The 25,943-nt window shown below is 46.4% G+C and overlaps 1 protein-coding gene across 1 annotated transcript in view; it reads left to right on the top strand.

Moving 5' to 3' along the window:
- Positions 1 to 25,943, top strand: part of LOC144762794 (CD109 antigen-like) — a 771,981-nt gene that overhangs the window by 566,985 nt on the left and 179,053 nt on the right. Inside the window, exon 23 of the mRNA XM_078648064.1 lies at positions 9,969 to 10,145. Within this exon, the coding sequence (XP_078504190.1) occupies positions 9,969 to 10,145 (177 nt within the window). The remainder of the gene's footprint in view (positions 1 to 9,968; positions 10,146 to 25,943) is intronic.

Raw genomic sequence — 25,943 nt, 5'->3', positions numbered from 1 at the left:
TTCAGTACTGTGAGACAGTCATCCGTTTTCCCTGATACTGGTGGCTACTGACTCTGATTGTGCCCTGGGCCCTACAACCCAGGCCCAGTGCCAATGCTCTGTTTAAAAGGTATATGGTAATTGATACTATTGGTATGAAAACCTACCTGTAAGCCCCTTGTATATGTTAGGGCATGTGAGTTTAGAGGCCCAGTAGATTTGATGCACTTATGAGGAACAATGTTGTGTTGGCTGCTGCCATTTTAAAAGCCAGCCCCGCCTTGCAGGCTGCTTTTTGAAGAAAACTATGTCCAAATTTGACTTTAGAATTAAAAGTACTTCCAAAGTCTTAAACTATCTTATTTGTATGTTTAAGCCACCCCTAAAGTCCAGCACCTTGATCCACGCCAGTTCCTTCTATGTTGATGCCGACCCGCTGCTGCAGACACTGGAAAATGACGGTGAACTATTGTCCTGTCAGATTCTGAAGCAGTTCCGTCAGAACCTCTGAAGAAGCTGTGCCCTAGAACAGTTCTGAGGTGCTCGGCTGCAGTTCGTTGTGACTCTGACAAAATAGTACGTTCATGTAGGAACTGTTCTCCGAAGCTCAAAAAATATTTTGGATCAGATTTTGCTCAATTTCAACCCGTTTTTGGCAATGACGAGATGATGGTGATCACAAGTTTTATTTAAGTACAAGAGGCAACTATGTTGCAAGGTGCTGGGTTCTCCATGGAAGAGATAGCCTCATTCACTGTGCTCATCAGACAAGCAGTTGAAATGCTCAACTTTCAGTTGCCACTGTCAAGGTCAAAACCAACATCCTCACTTTGACAAAGTCATCCTTTTTGCCCTGATCACTCACATTTTTGACTGATACTGGTAGTTACTGACTCTGATAATGCCCTGCGCCCTACTAAACAGGCCCAGGGCCAGTGCTCTGTTTAAAAAGTATACAGTAATTAGGTGTTTTTCAATTGGCATGACATCCTACCTGTTAGCCCTTAGTAATGGCAGGGCTAGTAGGTTTAGAGGCCCAGTAGATTTAATGCACTTAAGAGTGCCCTGCTGTGCTGCCTGCTGCCAGTTTAAAAGCCAGCTCTGCCTTGCAGGCTGCTTTTTAAATAGAACTATGTCTAAATCCAACTTTGAAATTAAAAGCACTTCCAAAGTCTTAAACTACCCTATTCTTATGCCTAAGCCACCCCCGAGGTCTCACTAGGTGCCTCAAGGGTAGGGTGTAATTTTGTCCCCTGTGTAGTACATTAGCTCCATAGGCTAACATAGGAAGGCTTTACTAACCTATCCAAAATTCTCCCTATTGACAGGAGTGAGCTCAAATATTTCAAAGTGGAAAAATACTAGTTCGAATAAATCCATGGTTGGACATATTATAACTATGACCGAAAATAAGTTCTAGAACTTGCTTTCCTGATGTGCCTTAATCCAGCTCTTTAACAGCCTCTCCTGATTGGCCAGCCTGGGATAGGCTGAGCCAAACTGCTCTGATGAGGTGTGAATTGACCTGAAAGGAAACAAAGAGACATCGAGTGGGAGGAGAACTAGAGCTGCAGAGAAAAGGGCAGGAAAGGGGCTATGTAGTAAAACTGGTATTCAAAGGAAGAAAGACAGGACAGGAACAAGGCCCACCCCCACTTCCTGCACCACCACCCAGCTGGGAGTCCCTGTCATTGAATTAGCAGAGGGTCTGGAATGGGAGTGTTAGGGAAAAGGTAGCCACACCTGTAGGTTGGGTTAGCCAGAATGGAAGCTTCAGGAGAGATTCTATCCCTCTTGAGTTTCTGCAGACCAATGCTTTCTGGGACAAGAAAATGACACTTCAGGATAAGTGGTCATCACTGAGGGTGGCACCCTGCACCCCATTGGTCAGGGGAACCCCCATTCTTGCCAGGGCAGAAACCTGGATAAATATGGGAGAGCTGCCCAGCAACTCAGATCCTTGAGTAAAATAAACCAGAAGAAGAATGACTACCTTGCTGAACCCCTGGTCTGCACCAAGACGGCTGCACTCTGAAGGACTGCATCTGCTGCAAACTTTGGGCTTCATCCAAAGAATTACTTGCACTTTCTCTTAAGGTTTAAGAAGGGGACTCTCTCAAAGCAACAGGTTAAAAGAGCTATACTTATATCGTCTCCACCAAGAAGAACCCAGCTGACCATCTTCACCTGGACTTTGAAGGATTTGGTCAGGTGCATTGAGGGTTTTGTAGTCCCAACTTCCCAAGGAGCAACACAGAGCACCTGGAACCTTGGATTGGTGTTGTGGACACTTCAGGACACCAAACGGACCTTCTGGAAGAACACCCAAACCAGAGGCGTAACACAGGCCCCTGCAGCCCCCGTGGTGCGGGGGGGCCCTCACCATCCAGGGGGCCCTGTCAGCACAGCACTTCTGCTGGGGAGCTCTAGATTGAGTCCGGAGGGGGCCCCTTCACGTAGCCTGCAGGGGGGCCCTCTCACGGTTTGTTACGCCACTGACACAAACGTCAGGCATTCTAGAATTGTGACCATTACTTAATGGCATATTTGGGGTATGTTTAATTACAGGGTGGTGTACATAATAAGTATTACACACAAGATGATGGACGGAATGTTGCACAATGGCAAAACATTCACGCCCAGTCACAGATCTGGATTTAATCCATCGTTATTTTGCTCACCAAGCCACCCCAGTTCATACATGGCCATATGCAAATCAGTCTTGACCCTGTTCCTCATGGGAACAGTCCAGCCCGAACTGCTAAGCCATGTCTTTCCTGGACCGGAATCAAGAATCCTAGCACCGGTTTCTGGCTATCAGCCGTCTTCAGCCAGGATAGCTTGACTCCAGTGGCTTAGTGAGCGAGGGACCCACGTCTGGGCATACCCTTCCCACATAGGGTGAACAGCAAAACACACAAGATGATGGACGGAATGTTGCACAATGGCAAAACACATTCACCCCCAGTCACAGATCTCGGTTTAATCCATTGTTATTTTGCTCACCAAACCACCCCAGTTTAGACATGGCCATATGCAAATCAGTCTTGACCCTGTGCCTCATGGGAACAGTCCAGCCCGAACTGCCAAGCCATGTCTTTCCTGGACCGGAAGCAAGCATCCTAGGACCGGTTTCTGGCTATCAGCCGTCTTCAGCCAGGATAGCTTGACTCCAATGGCTTAGTGAGCAAGGGACCCACGTCTGAGCATACCCTTCCCACATAGGGTGAACAGCAAAACACATAAGATGATGGACGGAATGTTGCACAATGGCAAAACATTCACCCCCAGTCAAGCAAGCCTGGCTGAAGACGGCTGAAATGCCAGAAAAAGCTTGTTTCCGGTCCAGGGAAGGCATGGCTTGGCATTTCGGGCTGGACTGTTCCCATGAGGCACAGGGTCAGACTGATTTTCAAATGGCCATGTCTGAACTGGGGTGGCAGAGTGGGCTAAAGAACGGGGATGGATTAAACCCAGATCTGTTGACTGGGTGTGAGTGTTTGATTGGTTCAGATGCTCCGTCCATCACCACCCCCTTTTGTACCGCTTTGTTCACCATAAGTTGGCAGGGTATGCTCAGACGTGAGTCCCTTGCTCACTTTGCCACTGGATTCAAGCAAGCCTGGCTGAAGGCGGACGAAATGCCAGAAACCGGTCCTAGGAATCCTGTTTCCGGTCCAGGGAAGGCATGGCTTGGCGGTTCGGGCTGGACAGTTCCCATGAGGCACAGGGTCAGACTGATTTGCATATGGCCATGTCTGAACTGGGGTGGCAGAGTGGGCTAAAGAACGGTGATGGATTAAACCCAGATCTGTTGACTGAGTGTGAGTGTTTGATTGGTTCAGATGCTCCGTCCATCACCACCCCCTTTTGTACCACTGTGTTTGCCATAAGTTGGCAGGGTATGCTCAGACGTGAGTCCCTTGCTCACTTTCCCACTGGATTCAAGTAAGCCGGGCTGAAGACGGCTGAAATGCCAGAAACCGGTCCTCCGAAGCTTGTTTCCGGTCCAGGGAAGGCATGGCTCAGCAGTTCGGGCTGGACGGTTCCCATGAGGCACAGGGTCAGACTGATTTGCATATGGCCATGTCTGAACTGGGGTGGCAGAGTGGGCTAAAGAACGGTGATGGATTAAACCCAGATCTGTTGACTGGGTGTGAGTGTTAGATTGGTTCAGATGCTCCGTCCCGCACCACCCCCTTTTGTACCACTGTGTTCGCCAAAAGTTGGCAGGGTATGCTCAGACGTGAGTCCCTTGCTCACTTTGCCACTGGATTCAAGCAAGCCGGGCTGAAGATGGCTGAAATGCCAGAAACCGGCCCTCGGAAGCTTGTTTCTGGTCCAGGGAAGGCATGGCTCAGCAGTTCGGGCTGGACTGTTCCCATGAGGCACAGGGTCAGACTGATTTGCATATGACCATGTCTGAACTGGGGTGGCAGAGTGGGCTAAAGAACGGTGATGGATTAAACCCAGATCTGTTGACTGGGTGTGAGTGTTTGATTGGTTCAGATGCTCCGTCCATCACCACCCCCTTTTGTACCACTGTGATCGCCATAGGTTGGCAGGGTATGCTCAGACGTGAGTCCCTTGCTCACTTTGCCACTGGATTCAAGCAAGCCGGGCTGAAGATGGCTGAAATGCCAGAAACCGGTCCTTGGTTGCTTGTTTCCGGTCCAGGGAAGGCATGGCTCAGCAGTTCGGGCTGGACTGTTCCCATGAGGCACAGGGTCAGACTGATTTGCATATGACCATGTCTGAACTGGGGTGGCAGAGTGGGCTAAAGAACGGTGATGGATTAAACCCAGATCTGTTGACTGGGTGTGAGTGTTAGATTGGTTCAGATGCTCTGTCCCTCACCACCCCCTTTTGTACCACTGTGTTCGCCAAAAGTTGGCAAGGTATGCTCAGACGTGAGTCCCTTGCTCACTTTGCCACTGGATTCAAGCAAGCCGGGCTGAAGACGGCTGAAATGTCAGAAACCGGTCCTCGGAAGCTTGCTTCCGGTCCAGGGAAGGCATGGCTTGGCAGTTCGGGCTGGACTGTTCCCATGAGGCACAGGGTCAGACTGATTTGCATATGGCCATGTCTGAACTGGGGTGGCAGAGTGGGCTACAGAACGGTGTTGGATTAAACCCAGATCTGTTGACCGGGTGTGAGTGTTTGATTGGTTCAGATGCTCCGTCCATCACCACCCCCTTTTGTACCACTGTGATCGCCATAAGTTGGCAGGGTATGGTCAGACGTGAGTCCCTTGCTCACTTTGCCACTGGATTCGAGCAGGCCGGGCTGAAGACGGCTGAAATTCCAGAAACCGGTCCTCGGAAGCTTGTTTCCGGTCCAGGGAAGGCATTGCTTGGCAGTTTGGGCTGGACTGTTCCCATGAGGCACAGGGTCAGACTGATTTGCATATGGCCATGTCTGAACTGGGGTGGCAGAGTGGGCTAAAGAACGGTGATGGATTAAACCCAGATCTGTTGACTGGGTGTGAGTGTTTGATTGGTTCAGATGCTCCGTCCATCACCACCCCCTTTTGTACCACTGTGATCGCCATAAGTTGGCAGGGTATGCACAGACGTGAGTCCCTTGCTCACTTTGCCACTGGATTCGAGCAAGCCGGGCTGAAGACGGCTGAAATTCCAGAAACCGGTCCTCGGAAGCTTGTTTCCGGTCCAGGGAAGGCATGGCTTGGCAGTTCGGGCTGGACTATTCCCATGAGGCACAGGGTCAGACTGATTTGCATGTGGCCATGTCTGAACTGGGGTGGCAGAGTGGGCTAAAGAACGGTGATGGATTAAACCCAGATCTCTTGACTGGGTGTGAGTGTTTGATTGGTTCAGATGCTCCGTCCATCACAACCCCCTTTTGTACCACTGTGTTCGCCATAAGTTGGCAGGGTATGCTCAGACGTGAGTCCCTTGCTCACTTTGCCACTTGATTCAAGCATGCCGGGCTGAAGACAGCTGAAATGCCAGAAACCGGTCCTCGGAAGCTTGTTTCCGGTCCAGGGAAGGCATGGCTTGGCAGTTCGGGCTGGACTGTTCCCATGAGGCACAAGGTCAGACTGATTTGCATATGGCATTGTCTGAACTGGGGTGGCAGAGTGGGCTAAAGAACGGTGATAGATTAAACCCAGATCTGTTGACTGGGTGTGAGTGTTTGATTGGTTCAGATGCTCCGTCCATCACCACCCCCTTTTGTACCACATAATAAGTATTAAAAGGGAAATCTATATGACAAGACACATATATAACAGCATTGGTACACATCCAATTGAGAAACGTGTTGCTAACAATGTGTCCCCGTGATACAATTACATTTACAGATAAAGCCCTAGTTATTAAACTAAAATGCTAAACTCAGAAGGAAAAAAAGCCATACAGACAGGTAAAAAAAACATAAACAGAAATAGTATGAAACCAAGAAAATCTACTAAATACATCCGAAAGGGCATTGAGCCATCAATATACATCTACAAAAGAAGGACTGATAGGTCCATTTGATTTTACATTTCAGTTAGCTATGTACCCGGCATGTGGAATGGCATTCCTGTATCCATCAGGACTCCCCAAAACTCTGATCCAACCAATCAGAAAAGAACTGAACGCTAGGCTAGAACACTACATCATAAGGCAGTGACTGTCATCATCCCCTCTAGTGCAAAAGCGGTCTTGTAAGTATGGCACACCTTAGAAATCTTAAGGTAAATTGCTTTAATGTGCCAAATTCCAACCAAGTCCAACAAGCCAAAAATAGGAAGGGTGTATTCTAATAATGCAAGGGCACAGCTATAATATTTATGTATGATTGTTGTGCTACATCGTCATGTTTCACACGTGTCACTCATGTTTCTTCTTTCCCTTGGTCTCCATCTAGTACTCGTCCCCACAAGCTGCCGTTTGTGCTAATTCTCTTACTTCTGCTTTTTACCCCTGGACAGGGGAGTTAGGCAGGGATGTCCCCCATCTCCATTTCTTTTTAATTTGGCACTTGAGCCTTTCTTGTCCCAGATTAGACAACATCTTTCGATCAATGGGTCTTCCTATAATGCTCAACATATTAAACTGGCTGCATGTGCAGATGACATCTTATTATTTATGTCTCAACCTAATTCCACCCTTCTTGCCTTCTCAGAAGAGGTTGTATCTTATAACTTGGTCTCTGGTTATAAATTAAATACTGACAAATGCAAAAATGTCACCTTTAAGTAAAATTACTTTTAAACATGACACCTCTTCATCTACCTTTATCTGGAGACCTACTCAAATTAAATACCTGGGGCTTCAATTCACTCCCTCTCATGCTAACTCTATTTCTATCAACTTAGATGCATGCATTCATAAAGTTAATTCCTTAACTTCTAGATGGCATCCTTTGCACTTATCTTGGTAGGGCAGGCTGGATACAATTAAAATGATGTTGGTTCCTATTATCTTATTTACTATTTGTAACATTCCGTTAAATATCCCGCATAAATCGTATAGAAAACGTTACTCTATCTTATCCTCTTTTCTTTGGAATAACAAAAAATCTTGTATGTCCCTATCTAAATTGATGCTTCCCAAATTAAAGGGAGGTGTAAATGTTCTGGATTTTGCTAATTATCACAGTGCATTTCTTTTAAAGCAGTCTGTTCATTGTATTTCCTCGTCTTCTTTATTCACTCCATTATGGGTGGACTTAGAACAAGAGTTTATCTTTCCGAGCTATGGAGTGAACAGATGCCAAATGCACAGTACGATCTCCTATGGCAGGATTCGTTTAAAAATCTTTTTAGTTTAGTTAAACCTGCATGGTTGAAGAGGAACCATATATTCACTGTGCATAGGGCATACCTATCCCCCCTCAGGCTATCTAAAATCCTAAAAGGGTCTCAAGTCAACTTTAAAAAAAGTGGGTTGTTAGAAGCCTCAGACTTACACATGTGCATTGGTGCATTTTGGGAAGAAATACGGACAACGATGGAGAGTATCCTGAGAGTACCAACTCAAATGGAACTGACTTTAATCATTTTTGGCCTTAACAGCTACATTGTAGGACCAGCCAGATCTTTTATTCTATTCAATCTTACTGGCAAGGAGACAAATATGTAAACATTGGGTGGACCCGGTGCCTCCTAAACATTCGGATTAGTTGACCTAATTATATGAAATATCGAAGATGGATTTGGCTAGAGCTTGTAGCAGAAAAAAGATTGCACATTGGGACCTGTTGCTTCAGTGGAAATCACCTAAGAAATAACCGTAAACTTTATCCATGCTTTGTTATTCTATTTTATTTATGCTATAATGAACGGCGTGTTCGAAGATTATGCCTTTTGGATACTCCTTGGACTATGCTGGGTCTCCCCCGAGTCATCGAAAGAGTCCATCTGGTCTTTACAGATCAAGATGGAGTGAAACCTATCCTCTTATTTTGAGGGGAAGTAACATTTCTATCTTGAAATATACCCCTACAGGCTGAAGGCACCGAGAGATTCCGTCAAAAGAGCCTATGTCATCTCAGGTCGTTGAGTAGGGGTATGAACAGAAAGTCTGTTTACTATGGTTAAAGGCGAATGAGGACAAAAAAAAAATTGAAAAAGAGTTTATCTTTCCATTTTCTATTTCTGAATTCATCAAGTTCATGCGCATGCTGGAAGTTATGTACTCAGATTGCTCGCCATACAGGTAAATTGCTAAGTTCAGTCATTCCGCCTCACCCTATAAACTTGGAAACTTTTTGGGATTCCCCTATCTGGCATAATTGTTTGATACAACTAAATGATAGATCTACTTAATGGCCCTCTTGGATATCTAAAGGGTTATTTTGGGCCAAACAATTGTATAAAAAATGATTCTTTTATTTCTTTCTCAGAGGCTTCTGAATTGTTTGGTTTATCATCTGGTTCTGTTCATAGATTTCTGCTCCTTCAAAGGGTCATATTTCAGGCATACGACTCCTTTTAATCGGCTGCTCTTCTTAACTCACCGTCTTCCATCAATTTGACCAATCTTCTGCTTACAAATCCAAAGGCCTCTTCTATAAATTCCCTCCTCCAACATACTATTAGTGATCGTCCTAAATCCCCAATCAAACTTGCTTGGGAAGCTGATCTTCAAGTTACCATATCTGTCTCTAAATTGAAACAGATTTGGAACAAGATTAGAACATCCTCTTGTGAAGCCAATACTACACAAACCATTTCTTTGTCTATTATAGACTTTTTACAATGCCTGTTCTTCATGGAATTCATTTAGATACTCCAGATACATGCTTTGTACAACATGCTGACCATAAACATTTACTTTTTACCTGTTCCTATGTCTCCACTTTCTGGCATCAAGTTTGGGATCAGATTAATTCCATATTTTGTTTAAATATACCCTACTCTATTTTAAAGGTTTTCATAGGAAGTGTATCAGATGTGTGGGCTAATGTTTCTTTTAATGTTCACATAATAGACTGTTATTGGCAGTTGCTTTTCAACAAATCACTAAGCATACAAAAGATTTTATGCAGTTATCGTCAAAGGCATGGCGGTATGCAGTCTGTTATAATCTCAGATTAGATACTGCATACATGCATCCTTTGTTTCTGGTTTTGAAACCGAAGAATTGTGGTCACCAATTACTCAGTTTTTAGATAACTCTGCCAAATGATTTTCTATACTTTCTCCTGCAATTTATATGAAGTTTTTAAACCCCCTTTATTAACTTTCTACCTGTGATGTTTTACCTTATTCTATTGTTGTTGGTTGATTAGATATTTATACATTTTTCTTGGTAGTTGCAATCAGACATTATACAGTGTGGTTTCATGTGTATTTCAGTCCTTCTCCCTTCTCCCCACCCCCTTATAAATATATTTTTATTTTATTTTTAATTGATCACGCTTTTTATTTTCCAAGTCCCTAATGTTGTATTCATACGTATTTCAATGAATGTATTCCCTTTATGATTTTAATAAATCTCTCTTTAAACTTAAAAGTAAATGTTTCTTCTTTCCCACAGGAGATATCCTCGGGCCATCGATTAATGGTTTGGAGAGGTTAATTCAGATGCCTTATGGCTGTGGTGAACAGAACATGATCAATTTTGCTCCTATTATTTATATATTGGACTACTTAACTAAAACAAATCAGCTGACAAATGAGATTGAGCAAAAATCTATTCTATTTATGAAAGAAGGTAGGTATTTTCTTGAACTGTATTTCAGTGATTTACATGTCCTGTTTTTAGATGGGTCCGGTGTATCATGTCTAAAAGTTATTTCTGTAAAATCACAGATTCTTGGCATACTGTGTGATGCTAGGATTTCCTTTCACTGCTTTAATTTGAAAGTCTGAAACCTTCCATGTGTTGGTGATTCTTTAAGCAAATTATTAATTGTATTAAAATATGTCTTGTCTAATAATGGAGATAGATGTATGCAGCTTTTACAATGCAGAACTTAAAAGCTTGTTTGCCGAAACGTAACTCCATGGTTATCACCTTAGTAATCCACTAGTAAGGAATGTAGGTAGCATTCTTATTCTTAACCTGAGATTGCGCTGCATCCTCAGCTCTAAAATCTGCCACCTTTGCAGGGAGACATTTACTTTTGAGTATATAGAGACCTTGCTGCTGTAGAAAAGTAAAGTTCCTGGACACTGTGCCAGGCTGAAGTATTAGAATATGTCAAAGTGTTGAAAGGTAGGGCCGATGTCGACCAAGAACCTTCAATGTTTGCCCGGCGTTAGCCGCCTCTCATACCATTCAATATTACCAAACAAAGAGGCAGGCGCTGGAGACCGGAAGGCAGGAAACAGGAGTTTATTCCGACGGAGCAGAACACGTCAAATGAGACAACAGGGTATCTTCTCGAGGTGCTCTAACCGCATCTCTGAGGCCTGGCCTCTTATACACAGGTTTATGGCTTTATTGTGTGAAACATGTTCTTGTCAATACTTTGAAGTACGGAAAGGCATCCCCGGAATCCCCGGTCCAGGCCCGTTCCCACACACATCTACAGTAGAGTTCCCACCCCAATCTCAGCGTGGGGTGGTTGTCGCGCAGCTGGACATTCCGCTGGGAATGGGAAAGTGGGTGATCGGTCGGATCTGGAGGTGTGAGGGTATTGATTAACCACCGCTCCTTTGATGTGAGGCAAGGTCCTACTGTAGGGGGCAATAAACTGCATCTGTCGGGCTAGGTGATGGCCTGGGATCTGGCTGGACAATCGGGCAGGGAGGAAGAGGTTGTACAAAAAGGGGGTGTTCCATGAATGGGATGAAAGAGAGAGGGGGTTCAGCACGGGATATGGCTCGGAGACAGGGTCGCGTTAGAGGTGCATGTATGGCCCAAGCAGGAGAGACCGGGGGCTGTCGGGGCGCGGGGGGATGTTTGCGAGGCTGGGGAGTGAGGGGGAGAGACGCGCAGGCTATTGGCAGTGGGCAGAGAGGTCATGATACACGAAATGGCTGCCACCTACGTTCGTGATGGGGCCTAAAAGGGACAAGATGGCGTGGCCACTGTTTCGTGATTTTCGCTTTACTTTCAACAGTGGCTGTAGTGAACATAAATGAACGCCGCTTATGTATACCTAATTTTAGTCATTTTCCATAGTCCCCAGTTTTTATCATCAGCTAGTTCATTCCTGTTCATGTCATAGGTGAGGACGTACAAGCTGACTTTAGTTATACAATTCGCTTTGGTAGACCGTATGCATTACAGGCAGATGGAAGTAATTCTGTTATCAATGTAGACAGAGTCGTACACAACCCTATGTAGTCAATGTGATGAGCGGGAGGCAGTGCATACAAGATGGCATTAGTGGTGTCATACATTAGACCTGGAGATGGGGACATCACTTGAATGATGTAGGGGATTTCGTTCGAATACAAACATGATGTCATACAAAAATATCCTGGCAGAATAAGGGCTATTAAGTACATTTGAGGTCTGGACTCCGGGAGGAACAAAACTAGACAGCATGTTCATGTGCATAACTGGTGTTCTACAATCATCAAGGTACAGAGTTAACGCCTTCTTAGTTATCCATGCACAGTTGAAAAAATGACAGATGTAAGGTTACGAAAGCTCAATTGGGTGTTAATCAATACAAAAGTGGTTGGAAAAGGAATCCAACTTAATACAAGGGGTGGCAATGTTCAAAAAGGGTTCGTCTTTCCAGTGTCTTATTTACAGCGAGCCATCACTGGTAGGCTCTCATCGTTCTTCCTCTTTCGTTGGCACTGTTGAGCACCGGCGGTGGAGCTATGCGTCCAGCTCTACTTCAGATCTCGCGTTGCAGGGTGTGGCCATTCTTTGCTCTCGGACCACAGTCCTGTGTTTGTCCTGTTCACTAACTAATCTATCATAGGTACCTTAGGCGGGGTACCCGTATTCCGTTCTTCCTTCGTGACAAACCCTATTCTATCTTTTGTGCTGTGTTTCTTCTCAGAGTCAAGTTCAAAAAATTCCATATGGAAAAAGGGGGGAGGGTGATGGGGGCGTGCTTTGGGAGGCCGAGGGAAGAAAGGGTGGAGTGGGATCAGATCTGAGACGGACCAAGGAGGGCAGAAATTTCAAGCAAGTGGGCCCATCAATCGGGCACAATCGGCTGGGACTTTCGGCACGAGCTCATCAACGTGCAGGGGCTTCTGGGCGGCCCTTCTTTCCTTCACTTTCCACGCTGAGAACGGTGCCTTGTCCCGCAACTCTTTGCTCCGTGGCTCCACCTTGGTCGAGGTCATAGATATCCTCCGATCTGCAGCCAGGCTGTGCGTCACATCCGGCCCCTCTCCTCCGACGACTGCACGTTATCCTTAAATGAGTATATAAAAACAAGTTTTAGAGAACTGGCAGGGGAAGACGTTTACACACTTTAATTCCTCTCCCAACCCTTAGTAGTTGGGGAAACGTTTACTGGTCACGATAGGGTGGATGCTTAGTAATCCTTACATCGGTGTATGCTGTTAACTCATGCATTATTGCTGTGGTTCGGGTTGGCAAGTATTTTCTATTTTCAAACATAAGGTCTGTCTGGCGTTTTACTCCTGTTATATTTGCGAACGTGGCAAGAAGTCTGATATCTAAAATTTACATGGTTTTATCGAATTCAATTCTCTCCAGTAGAGACTCGTGTTTTTCTAAAACAAATCCTGCTGAGCTATATTTTTCTTCAAGGTCTGCTAATTTATAAAAAGTGTGAAATGCTATTATCATGGGCTTATAGCTACAGTCTTTAAGATTTTCTGGGACGGCTGGTACAGAACTGGGACCATTCTGGAGAAACGGGGACGTATTGGACATTCTATTTTTGTGCAATGGGCGGTGGTAATCCGAATGATGAGGGTGGTGTTACTAAAGCGCTAAAACAAAAGCCACTGACATATAGTTCCCCTTTAAGGGTCAGATTAGGGGACATCAGTCGTCTTACCTGTCCTTTCTTTCTCAGCCAATTAAGTTCCATCATTTTACAGAAAGGAGAGGTAGTAATATGGCAAAATACGATCGTTTTGTTTCTGTCAATTTGTTCAAACACTGTCGTGTCTAAAGCCAATTATACCTGTACCGGCGAGGTACAGTGTCGTCATTTATTCAAAAGGGAGCAAGGGAGCCATCAGAGGGAGAGAGCGTCGTGCGTACCAAATAGGCTATTAGTACACGTACAACATAAAAAGAGAGAGAGAGAGAGAAACGTGTATAATAATAGACTATTCAGTGCACACACATATATAACAGTACGGGTCGGTTTCACGTATAAAACACAAGCTGAGGGGAAACATAAATTCATAGTTTACGTACACACAAATACCAGATAGGGTGCGACAGTACATACATCAAGTACGAAAACTTAAGACAAAACGCAGAGCTATTTTGGGCAAAAGGACTTTGCCATGCATGTGGCGTATTCTCAGTATTCCCTTTAATTCATTTTGGGGGTCGAGCTCTTCGTTCTCCTTCCTTCCTAATAGTAGACAATTTTTGTTGGTAACCTCGCTTCAAAAATACTTACTCCTTTTTAATTGGTCGGACACTAGTCCAGTCGTGCTTATACTCACGATGGGGTCTTCCAACATCTAACAAATGATGATCCAAGCTGAGGTAAAGGAGGGGTGTCAGTCGGACGTGCGATGGTGCAATTCTGACTTTTCTATGAGGGTGGAAGAAGAGGGGGTAAATATAAAACATGACAATATCCCTAATTTCTGGGCTGAGGGGGGGGGGGTTTTGGATGAACCCCAACCCGGGGTATTCTTAACTTTTCTCATCTAGTCCGCACATAAGTTGACTCATTGGTGCGCGTCATTTAGGGCGTACATTTGGGATATCGGTTGGGGTTGGGTTCGTCGTACTGAAATAGGCCTTCAAGTTTCTGGCGTAGGCCACTCCCCCATTCGTTAGCTCCAGAGAGAGTCGTTCCTAAGTAAGGAAAGTGCTATATCTTTATTCGTTTTTCACATGCAGGTACCATGTTCGGGCTTAATTTTCCTATCCCAGTGACCGTTCGATCAACACCGTAGTCATACAAAAAGCATTCTTTCGTCAACCCAGACGTGCACCACACATAAGCATTCATACGACACAAATCGGGGCCCACGCGCACATTCATACCATACAATTCTTCTTCTTTCTGCGTGGAACACGGTGCATTCTGGGTCTTCTCCATACTTCAGCTGAAATTCCGATATTAACCTGCAGGGAAAGAGAAGAGGGGGGGTGACAGCGTTCAAAGCACATCAGCGCGCAAAACCACGAAAATGTTTTTACCTACCACGTACCTGACTTATCTTCTTTGGGATGCAGTACCTTGCATCTCGGCATTGAAGCCCAGAGGAGCTGGTCTACTGTCCTATTCATAGATATATCTAAATATCAGGATCTTTTACCTTTTGCTTATGCTGCAGAAATGCAAAATACGACAGATCCTGATTATTCTTTTCGCATTATTCGTATGTACCATGCCTTTCTAATTTTTCATAACCAAAATTGCTTTATTTTACTTGCCCTTTTATTTATTTTGAGAATAGTAGCCTTTATCCGAGAACCTACCAATCTAAGTGACGGTTATGAGGCTAGTTCCACATATTTAAAAAACTTTATTTGTGAAGATGTCAGCATTCAAATACGGGCCTCCAACCATGTAGGCCGGCCACGGGGCAGACGGGAAACGCATGAGGTACGGAGACATTACACTGTAGTATAGAAGTAAGTAAAGGACGAGCCATTTAATTGAAAAACTAAACGCGACTAATGGTTGCAGGACCAGTGAAGGTTTATTTTATAGTTGGAAATATAACAGGATCAGTTACAATAAAATTGTCCATACGTACACCATGGGCGAGTATCATCAGTAACATTATTTCGGAGCTTTAAATAATACAAAAAAATGACAAAGAAAACACATCGATAGGGTTGTCTGCATGTTCAGTCCGTACCCTTCCCCGCCCGCCGTGTGCACAAAGGTCACATACATATCCCATAACATCAAGGTTTAAGCAACTAGAACGTCATAAGGAACTGCGAGTCCCGCCCATACTGGCGCCATTTTGGTCGAGGCCGGGCGGGTCCAGAGTATAGTCCAAATGCCTCCAATATCAAGTGGTCGGACCAGAATCCCTTTCGGCAGTTCAAAAGATTCCGTTAATGCCAGCAGAAAGGACAGGCGGCATGAACCGTGACTTAAAAGCGAGGAAGGCAAAAGCTTCCCTACCGGGTCACGCTGAGGTTCCACTGGAGCTGATCAAGTTGGCAGTCTACAGTGTCTCTTAGTAATTTGGACAAAAGCTGGCGTCAGCACGAGAACACCACCATCCTGTGGTAACGTCGTGGCCACTCCAGAGAGCGGGACAGCAGGCGTGTCCCTCCACCGATGCGCGGAATCAGCCTCTCCCACGGCACCAGATGTGGACAAGGCGGCGGTCACCCGGTGCAGGGGCATATCCATGGGGGATTGTCGAGCAACAGTGGCGGTTGCCCCCACCGGAAGCCCGCGGGAATCGAGGGCCCATGAGCCGGCCGCCATCTTGTGAGTCCCGTGGCAGCCGCCCTTCACCACGGCCGCCGGAGCGGGTCCCTCCCGGTCAGCCAGCCGTGGGGGGGTCCGCGAGTGGAATGCTAATGGTAGTCTTGGTGCAGGAGAGGAACCTCTACCTGGAGGGGGAGGGGGCCGCCCGCGCCACCTCTCCGCGGGCGCCCCACGCCATCCCCTGGCGAGGGCGTACAAGATGGCCGGACCCACGACCCTGAGATTAAGAGTCTCATGCTCGATCGATTGAGCTAGCCGGGCCCGGCAACGGAAGGGAGTGCGGGGGTGAGGAGAGCCATCAGCAAGGCATCTCCCCGCACACAACTTGTTGGGCACCACCTCTGGACGTCCTGGGGATGGGTCTCGGCGCGTGGTGTCGCCTCCGGGCTATTCGTACAACGGTCCTCCACCCCAGGCCGCCACCGATGCTACCTCGCCGGCTGATGGCTTTTGTAGACTTTCTAAAGCCCAAATCCTACTAAAAAGTAGCCCAAAGTAGCCCAACATTGCTACAGCGTCAAGCAGGCAGCAAATGCATTTGGGTTTGTTGTTGCAGCCGTTTGCCATGTAAATAGTTGTTTAATAAATAGTTGTATAATAAAACGTTTTAACATGTTACTTTGCTGGAGTGTTGTATTTATTTATAATATTTGCATAGGGTTTGTTGTTATTTGGGCGGGGTGGGCGGTGGAGCCGAGCTGTCTTGCAGCCATCATGGCGTCGAGTTCGGCTCTTCTCACTAGTTTCATATTTCTCATGAGGGGTTGTTCCTAATGTTTCTATTTTAGCGAGGTCAAAAAGAGATCCCATCAGTGGCCTACTGATTTTGCTTGATTCCTTTTGTTTTTCCTAACGATTTTTATGTTAATGTTTGCTAGTATGATACAGCGGCTAATCCGCATTTTTTATATTTATGTCCTTTTTATTAGGGGCGTCCTCCGGTGGAGCCGGATGATCTACCTCTAATAAACGGTCCGGGCTGAACCAACTACCAACAAACGGGGCAAAGATAGGCATGACGGGTTACAAAGGGGATAAAAGTCTGCACTACCTATCCTTCACTATCCGCAAAGACTAAACAGAGTATTGCGACTCTGTGCTTATTTGTGAATAGAGAATAACCCAAAGAGAACCAATTCCGAACGATCAATGCTCGGTCAAACAATCAATCAAATGAGGGATAAAAATAGGCACGACGGATTACAACGGGGGCAAAAGCCTGCGTTACCTATCCTTCATTATCTGCAAAGACTAAACAGAGTATTGCGACCCTGTGCTTGTTTGCAAATAGAGAATGATCCAAAGAGAACCAATTCCAAAACAATAAATGCTTGGATAACAATCAATCAAATGGAGAGGGAGGCAGGCACGACGGATTACAACGGGGGCAAAGGCCTGCGTTACCTACCCTTCACTATCTGCAAAGACAGAATACTCCTATTCTTCCCTGTTTGCAGACAGAGAATCTCTCAGAAACAAAGAAACAATCAAATGAGTAATACTAGTATTTTCAAACAATCAATTCGCAATTCGTCGTGTTTACACGACCTTACCCGGACCGCATGGACAGTTTCTCGTCTTCCGCTTCCAGCGCCTGATCGTCCTCTATTCTCCGTAATTGCTGTGGCACTCCTGATGGTTCCCAGTCAGGACCGTAGATCACTCGAGAGAGAGGTCTGCTCGGAACCATTGAAGTTCGGATGATCGGCTGCCAGACGAGGGTCTATCGGGCAGGTGCACTTCCCGATCGTTGCAGTCGTTCACTCTGTCGTTGGGACCTCTCCCACTGGATCCACGTGTCACTGATGGGCCCCACGTTTGGGACGCCAATTGTTGAAAGGTATGGCCGATGTCGACCAAGAACCTTCAATGTTTGCCCGGCGTTAGCCGCCTCTCATACCATTCAATATTACCAAACAAAGAGGCAGGCGCTGGAGACCGGAAGGCAGGAAACAGGAGTTTATTCCGACGGAGCAGAACACGTCAAATCAGACAACAGGGTATCTTCTCGAGGTGCTCTAACCCCATCTCTGAGGCCTGGCCTCTTATACACAGGTTTATGGCTTTATTGTATGAAACATGTTCTTGTCAATACTTGGCTCCCTATCTCCACTTTAAGCCAGGCGACCAGCAATGCTTGCTTAACATGTTGTTCGAAAGACAACAACTGTTCGAGCCGCAGGTTGACTAAATGCTGTAAAAGATAAATAAAGTTAAAGAGATGGTGAAGGTCATAGGCGACCTGATAACACCCTCTTCTTGTGGGTCCTTTCCTCACACACCATATCGGGGATGCTCGAAGACCACCTACCCTGAAGCATCCATGACCTTTCAGCGCCCATTGGCACAGCAGCCCCCCCACCCCCCCACGAGGCAACTTTGGAGCTAAAGGTAGAGGCAAAGGTGGATCCATACCTGGGCCGCCACAATGACTAAGCCCTGACTTGCCTTCTCTTCCCACCGACCACACAACTCCTTTCAGGAGGTGTCTACAAAGGTTCTTTCCCACCTGGCAGAATATCACATCCGACCAGTGGAAGTTCGATATTATCCAACATGGTTATTGTCTGGAGCTTGCTTCCACACCTCCCAATATACCATCCCATAAACACAGGCTCTGCCCAGAACACCAATGTCTGCTCAAAGAAGAGGTTTCCGCCCTCCTCTTCGGGGGGGCCATAGATCTCTGCCCATACCATCTGCAGGGCACATGAGTCTACTCGCTTTACTACCTAATTCCCAAAAAGAAAGGTGCCCTGCGACCCATTCTAGACCTCAGTCCTCCCAATGGAGACATCCTATCAGAGCACTTTCACATGGCCACTCTTCAGGATGTTGTTCAGTTGTTACAGCAAGGAGACTTCATGGTGCTCTTGACCTGACAGATGCCTACTTCCACATATCAATTCACCTGGTGCATCACCGCTGCTTCAGGCATGTGACCAGCAGAAAACATTGCCAGTTCAAGGTGCTTCCTTTGGTGGTTATTTCCACACTTCGAGTGTTCATGAATGCCTCGCAGTTGTGGCCAATCACATGCACAGACAGGGCATCCACGTCTTACCCTACCTGGATGATGGACTGAGTGAGAGGACCACTCCAATACAGTGTTGCAAACGCACGCAGATCACAATAAACCTTGTGCACGAGCTAGGGTTTATGATTAATGTGACCAAATCCCGCATCCCAACCTTCCAGGTCCAACCTTCTCTACAGACAGTCCTCAACTCTGAACTAGGCAAAGCCTAACCAAACCCTCAGTGAATCCAGTCCTTCCAGGCACTTTCTTCTTCTCTTCCAAACTGATCAACAGGTCACAGTCAGTACAGTCTGGTTACATATGTGTCCATTGCAGGAGTGCTTAGTGCACTGATGGCCTCACGCTGAAGGTCATTGGGACAATCTTATGTTGATCGGCGGCCGCACACTTGGCTCTCTACAATGATTGAACACCAACAACCTGTTGCAAGGGCAAACTTTTCTCGACCCAGTTCCATAAATAACCATCACAAGTGCCTCCCTCACAGGGTGGTCGGCATACTCAAAGGACCTGACTGTCCAAGACTAATAGGAACCCAGACATTCTGTTCTCTCATCAACTACATGGAACTCTTAGCCGTCCATCTAGCACTGAAGTTTTTTTTTTGCCCCAAATGACCAGCAAGGTTATCCTCATTTGGATCTATAACATGACGGCCAAGTACTACCTTCAGAAAAAAGGGTGATACTTAATCGCCCAGCTCTCTCAGCTCACCCAGAGTATTTGGTGTTGGCCTCTCTGCCGCAAGATCCACCTGTTGGCAGAGCACGGGAGTGGGCAATTACTTTGCCAACCTCCTCAGCAGGATGCAGCAACAAGTCCACAAGTGGAAACTCCTCCCGGAAGTCCTCCCCTTTTACTTCCAATGATCGGGGTACACACAAATAGACCTCTTCGCCACTGCAAAAAATGCCAAATGCCCAAGCTTTGCCTCCAGGCTCGCACACCCACAACTGCATGGGCATCGCACTATGGATGAACTGTTCGGGGATATTTGCCTATGCTTTTCTGTCTCTCCTACTCCTTCCATTTGTGGTTCCCACTTGGGCCCACCAGGCCTGGTTCATGGCTCTGCTGGATCTCTTAGTGGTTCCACATGAGAGGTTCTCCAACAGGCCAGACTTTCACAGGCAGAACCATGGAGAAACCAGGCAATCAGATCCCAGGTCACTTAATCGAGGGATCTAGTTCCTCAGGTCCTAGAATTTGTGTACCTTCCTCTTCCACCTAAATGTATGAGCATCCTGAAAGAAGCAAAGTATGCAGACCTACTACACAAGCCTATTACCCTACAAATGGAAATGCCTTTGGGCGGTCCAAGGTGTGCCAAAGGCAAGCCCATCTGCGCCTGTCTGCGTCCAGCCGGGGCCAGGTGCCAGGACCCCCGTCAGTTCAACTGCCTGTCAACCCTTAACATACTCCGCTAACCAACTCAGAGACCTAGTTTCTAAGACCCCTGAAGCATGGTTGCACAATCTAATTGTAGATGCCGACTCACTTAACTATTTACAACAAGGGGTGGTGATGGACAGAGTCTCTGAATTAAGCAGAGTACTCTCACCCAGTCAAGAGATCAGGGCTAGATCCAACACCGTTTTTTAGCTCATTGCACCATCCCAGTTTCAGAACCTGGCTGTATGCAAATTGGTCTGTCCCTGGCCCAGTGCATCATGGGAACAGGGCAGACCAGACTACAAAAGCCAATTCTTACACTGGGAAGGAAACAAGCTTCCGGGGACCGGTTTCTGCCATTTCAGGCGTCTTCGGCCCGGCTTGCTTGAATCCTGATGGTGCAATGAGCAAGGGACTCACATCTGAGTATACCCTTCCACGCTTAGGGTGGACAAAATTATTTACAACAAGGGGTGGTGATGGACAGAGTCTCTGAATTAAGCAGAGTACTCTCACCCAGTCAAGAGATCAGGGCTAGATCCAACACCGTTTTTTAGCTCATTGCACCATCCCAGTTTCAGAACCTGGCTGTATGCAAATTAGTCTGTCCCTGGCCCAGTGCATCATGGGAACAGGGCAGACCAGACTACAAAAGCCAATTCTTACACTGGGAAGGAAACAAGCTTCCGGGGACTGGTTTCTGCCATTTCAGGCGTCTTCGGCCCGGCTTGCTTGAATCCTGATGGTGCAATGAGCAAGGGACTCACATCTGAGTATACCCTTCCACGCTTAGGGTGGACAAAATTATTTACAACAAGGGGTGGTGATGGATCTAGCCCTGATCTCTTGACTGGGTGAGAGTACTCTGCTTAATTCAGAGACTCTGTCCAACACCGTTTTTTAGCTCATTGCACCATCCCAGTTTCAGAACCTGGCTGTATGCAAATTAGTCTGTCCCTGGCCCAGTGCATCATGGGAACAGGGCAGACCAGACTACAAAAGCCAATTCTTACACTGGGAAGGAAACAAGCTTCCGGGGACCGGTTTCTGCCATTTCAGGCGTCTTCGGCCCGGCTTGCTTGAATCCTGATGGTGCAATGAGCAAGGGACTCACATCTGAGTATACCCTTCCACGCTTAGGGTGGACAAAATTATTTACAACAAGGGGTGGTGATGGACAGAGTCTCTGAATTAAGCAGAGTACTCTCACCCAGTCAAGAGATCAGGGCTAGATCCAACACCGTTTTTTAGCTCATTGCACCATCCCAGTTTCAGAACCTGGCTGTATGCAAATTAGTCTGTCCCTGGCCCAGTGCATCATGGGAACAGGGCAGACCAGACTACAAAAGCCAATTCTTACACTGGGAAGGAAACAAGCTTCCGGGGACCGGTTTCTGCCATTTCAGGCGTCTTCGGCCCGGCTTGCTTGAATCCTGATGGTGCAATGAGCAAGGGACTCACATCTGAGTATACCCTTCCACGCTTAGGGTGGACAAAATTATTTACAACAAGGGGTGGTGATGGACAGAGTCTCTGAATTAAGCAGAGTACTCTCACCCAGTCAAGAGATCAGGGCTAGATCCAACACCGTTTTTTAGCTCATTGCACCATCCCAGTTTCAGAACCTGGCTGTATGCAAATTAGTCTGTCCCTGGCCCAGTGCATCATGGGAACAGGGCAGACCAGACTACAAAAGCCAATTCTTACACTGGGAAGGAAACAAGCTTCCGGGGACCGGTTTCTGCCATTTCAGGCGTCTTCGGCCCGGCTTGCTTGAATCCTGATGGTGCAATGAGCAAGGGACTCACATCTGAGTATACCCTTCCACGCTTAGGGTGGACAAAATTATTTACAACAAGGGGTGGTGATGGACAGAGTCTCTGAATTAAGCAGAGTACTCTCACCCAGTCAAGAGATCAGGGCTAGATCCAACACCGTTTTTTAGCTCATTGCACCATCCCAGTTTCAGAACCTGGCTGTATGCAAATTAGTCTGTCCCTGGCCCAGTGCATCATGGGAACAGGGCAGACCAGACTACAAAAGCCAATTCTTACACTGGGAAGGAAACAAGCTTCCGGGGACCGGTTTCTGCCATTTCAGGCGTCTTCGGCCCGGCTTGCTTGAATCCTGATGGTGCAATGAGCAAGGGACTCACATCTGAGTATACCCTTCCACGCTTAGGGTGGACAAAATTATTTACAACAAGGGGTGGTGATGGACAGAGTCTCTGAATTAAGCAGAGTACTCTGACCCAGTCAAGAGATCAGGGCTAGATCCAACACCGTTTTTTAGCTCATTGCACCATCCCAGTTTCAGAACCTGGCTGTGTTCAGAGTCTGCATGCAAGAACTGGCAGCCTGGATGTCCGCCAACTGCCTAAAACTTAATGGCAGCAAGACCGAGGTGCTCGTGGTGGGGGGGGGTCCACCTGTTTGGTCGTCGGCATGGTGGCCACCCTGCCTGGGAGAGGTACCTGCTCCATGTCATGAAGCAAAGAACCTGGGTGTATGGCTAGATGAGGATCTTGCTTTTGACTCCCAGGTTAGTCGAGTGGTGGGGACATGCTTCGGCATTCTAAAAACCATGAGGAAGATCTTGGATTTCCTACCCATTGCTGCTCGCCGGACGCTGGTACATGCGTTAGTCACATCTCGCATGGACTATAGCAATTTGCTGTATCTGGGGGCAACGGAAAAGGTTTTAAACCGCCTCCAGGTGTTGCAGAATGCTACCGCTCACCTTGTTTTGAGGCTTCCTAGAAGATCTCCCTCCAGGGCAGCGCTCCAGGAGTTGCACTGGCTTCCGGTCAGGAGTAGGGTGGAATTCAGGGCTTTGGCCACATGCCACCGCATTCTGAGAGGAAAAGCCCCTGCCCCATTACAAAGTCTGGTCACCTGGTATGAGCCCACCAGGAGCTTGCGCTCGTCTTGCACAGGTCTTCTGAAAATCCCCAAAATAAAGAAAACACGCATGGGGGGTAGATCATTCAGATACCTGGCCGCTAAGCGGTGGAATGATCTGCCGATGGAACTACGCATGGAGTTTTCGGAAACCCTGTTTAGGCGAAAACTTAAGACTCATCTCTTCAGACGCTAACTACTGTTGGGCTGCTATACGGTCACCCTACCCACCACAGCGCGGGGACACGCCTTGGGCGTAAACCAGGCGCTTTACAAAACTCCCTAATAATAATAATAATAATATGCAAATTAGTCTGTCCCTGGCCCAGTGCATCATGGGAACAGGGCAGACCAGACTACAAACTGCACTCATTGTAAAAACAACCCGGAACACATAAAGCTGACGCCCACTAGCAAGCGCAAAGTACAGTCTTTGCTAAATAACTGCCGATCACTGATTAAACACAAAAACGAAATTCTCATGGAAAAACAACCTGATGCCATGTTCCTGACAGAAACCTGGCTTCAATTCCCGACATTTTAGATGTCTTACCACAAGGCTACGGAATACTAAGTCAGGACCGCCCTCAACATAGGGTCTCTAAAATGCGCCTTAAAAGGGAGTTAACATTGAAAACTGTGAGGCCATCTTTTTCACCCTTGCCACAGTAGAAGACTACTCTTTAGTAGGCTTCTTGATCTATCGTCCACCAGGACCTGCGGCGCAGTGTCCCTGAGAATATTGTCCAGCCAACACTTCGCCATAATAAACTGATAATCATAGGTGACCTTAATTTGCACTTCGACAATAACTCCAATTTAGAAGCCCAATCTCCATGTAAGGAACTTATAACTATGAATTTAACTCATAAAGTGAACACCCCCACCCACCAACTAGGGCATCCTAGACCCGATATTTACCAACTTTCCAGAGATTGAAGTGGACACCCCACTTGGTGGCCTTTTCTACACCTTTCCACAGTCCACCCCCCACCCTTTTCTTTAAACCGAATCAGATGATCACCCAAAGGAAGTGGACTAAGTTTAACACTTATTGCGGAGACAGTGGTGAATAATCAACTTGTAAATCATATCAATCTAAATAATCTATTTCACCCTTCACAATCTGGTTTTGGAGCCTCCTACTCTATGGAGTCAGCCCTACTCCTCGCAACGGAAACCTTGAGGAAATGTGCTGACACAGGATATACTGCAACACTGGTCCTGTTGGACTTAAGCATGGCATTCAACATTATATCAGAAAACATACTTCTCCAAACACTAAGGCTTTGTGGGGTTAGGGGCCCAGCTCTTCGTTGGTTGACCTCTTTCCTCCTCACTTGCAGCTTCCAAGTCGCTTAGCACCCGCATACATTAAAAAGCATCCCTCTCAGGCAGGGGGTCCCTCAGGGCTCTATACTGAACCCCACTTTATTCAATCTTTATATTGGCCTGTTTGGAGAAATTGTAGAAAAATACAATGTAACCATTGTGTCATAAGCAGATGACACACAACTTATTGTCACTCTATCTGAGAACACGGAGACAGCAGCTAATCAGTTCTCCACTTGTCTAGGGGAGCTCACCTCATGGATGTCTAACCATTTCCCTAAACTTGACGGCAATAAAACCGAAGTAATGCTAGTTGGGAAAACACCTTCAATTTGGTCATCGACCTGGGGCAAACTCCTGCCCATAAGGAGGAAACATAAAATCTGGGAGTATGGTTTGATATCAAACTCTCGTTTGAGAGTCAAATCAGGAAGGTAGCCAGAAAATGCTTTGGGACTCTTAAAGATAACTCTTAGTTCTACTACCTATTGCGGCCAGAAAAACACGTGTGCACCTTCTAGTCACATCTCAGTATAGACTATGGTAACATTCTCTATCTAGGAGTCTCCAAAAAAAGCCTCAGTAAACTGAAATGTATTCAAAATGCTGCTGCACGATTGGTTCTGAATCTTCCTAGAAGAACATCCACTACTAAAGTTCTGTCTACTCTTCACTGGTGCCAGTGGAAAAGAGGATTATCCACAAAGCTATGTGCTGTTGTCACAGAATTCTGTAGAATATAGATACCCTAGCAACCTCCGCACGATGATAACCTTTTACACTCCTGCCCGCAATCTTAGATCTGCGGGAGCCCACCTGGTCAGGGTGCCCAAAATCCAAAGAGCCAGGATGGGAGCTTGATCTTTTGGCTATCGGTCAGCCAAAAAGTGAAACACTTTATCACTGACACTATTCAAAGCATCTTTCGCAAGGGACTAAAAACCTGGCTATATTACCCCTAGTTTAGGATTATCTGTATGTCTTTCTCATCACCCCATTTCCCCTTAGTCTAGCTAAATGTTTTCCTTTTTACTCCTTAGGAGGTATTTATCCTAGCATGGGGACACATCGTTGGGTTTAACCAGGCACTTAACAAATGGAATTATTATTATTTTGTCCATTATTGTCATTCCAAACAAATCAACTCTTTAACACCCAGGGTCCAGAATATAGTCTATTATCTGCACCACCTGCAGATGTATGGTCTAGCCTTCACTTCAATTAACCTTCACGTAGCAGCAGTGGCTGCAGATCTTCAGAACAGGCAACACATCTCCCTCTTCAGAATACCAGTCATTAAGGCTTTCATG

This window comes from Lissotriton helveticus, chromosome 6 (assembly GCF_964261635.1).
Source record: "Lissotriton helveticus chromosome 6, aLisHel1.1, whole genome shotgun sequence".
In the NCBI taxonomy this organism is placed as follows: domain Eukaryota; kingdom Metazoa; phylum Chordata; class Amphibia; order Caudata; family Salamandridae; genus Lissotriton; species Lissotriton helveticus.
Note: the sequence above shows the minus strand (reverse complement) of the source record. Positions and strands in the feature narration are given on the sequence as shown.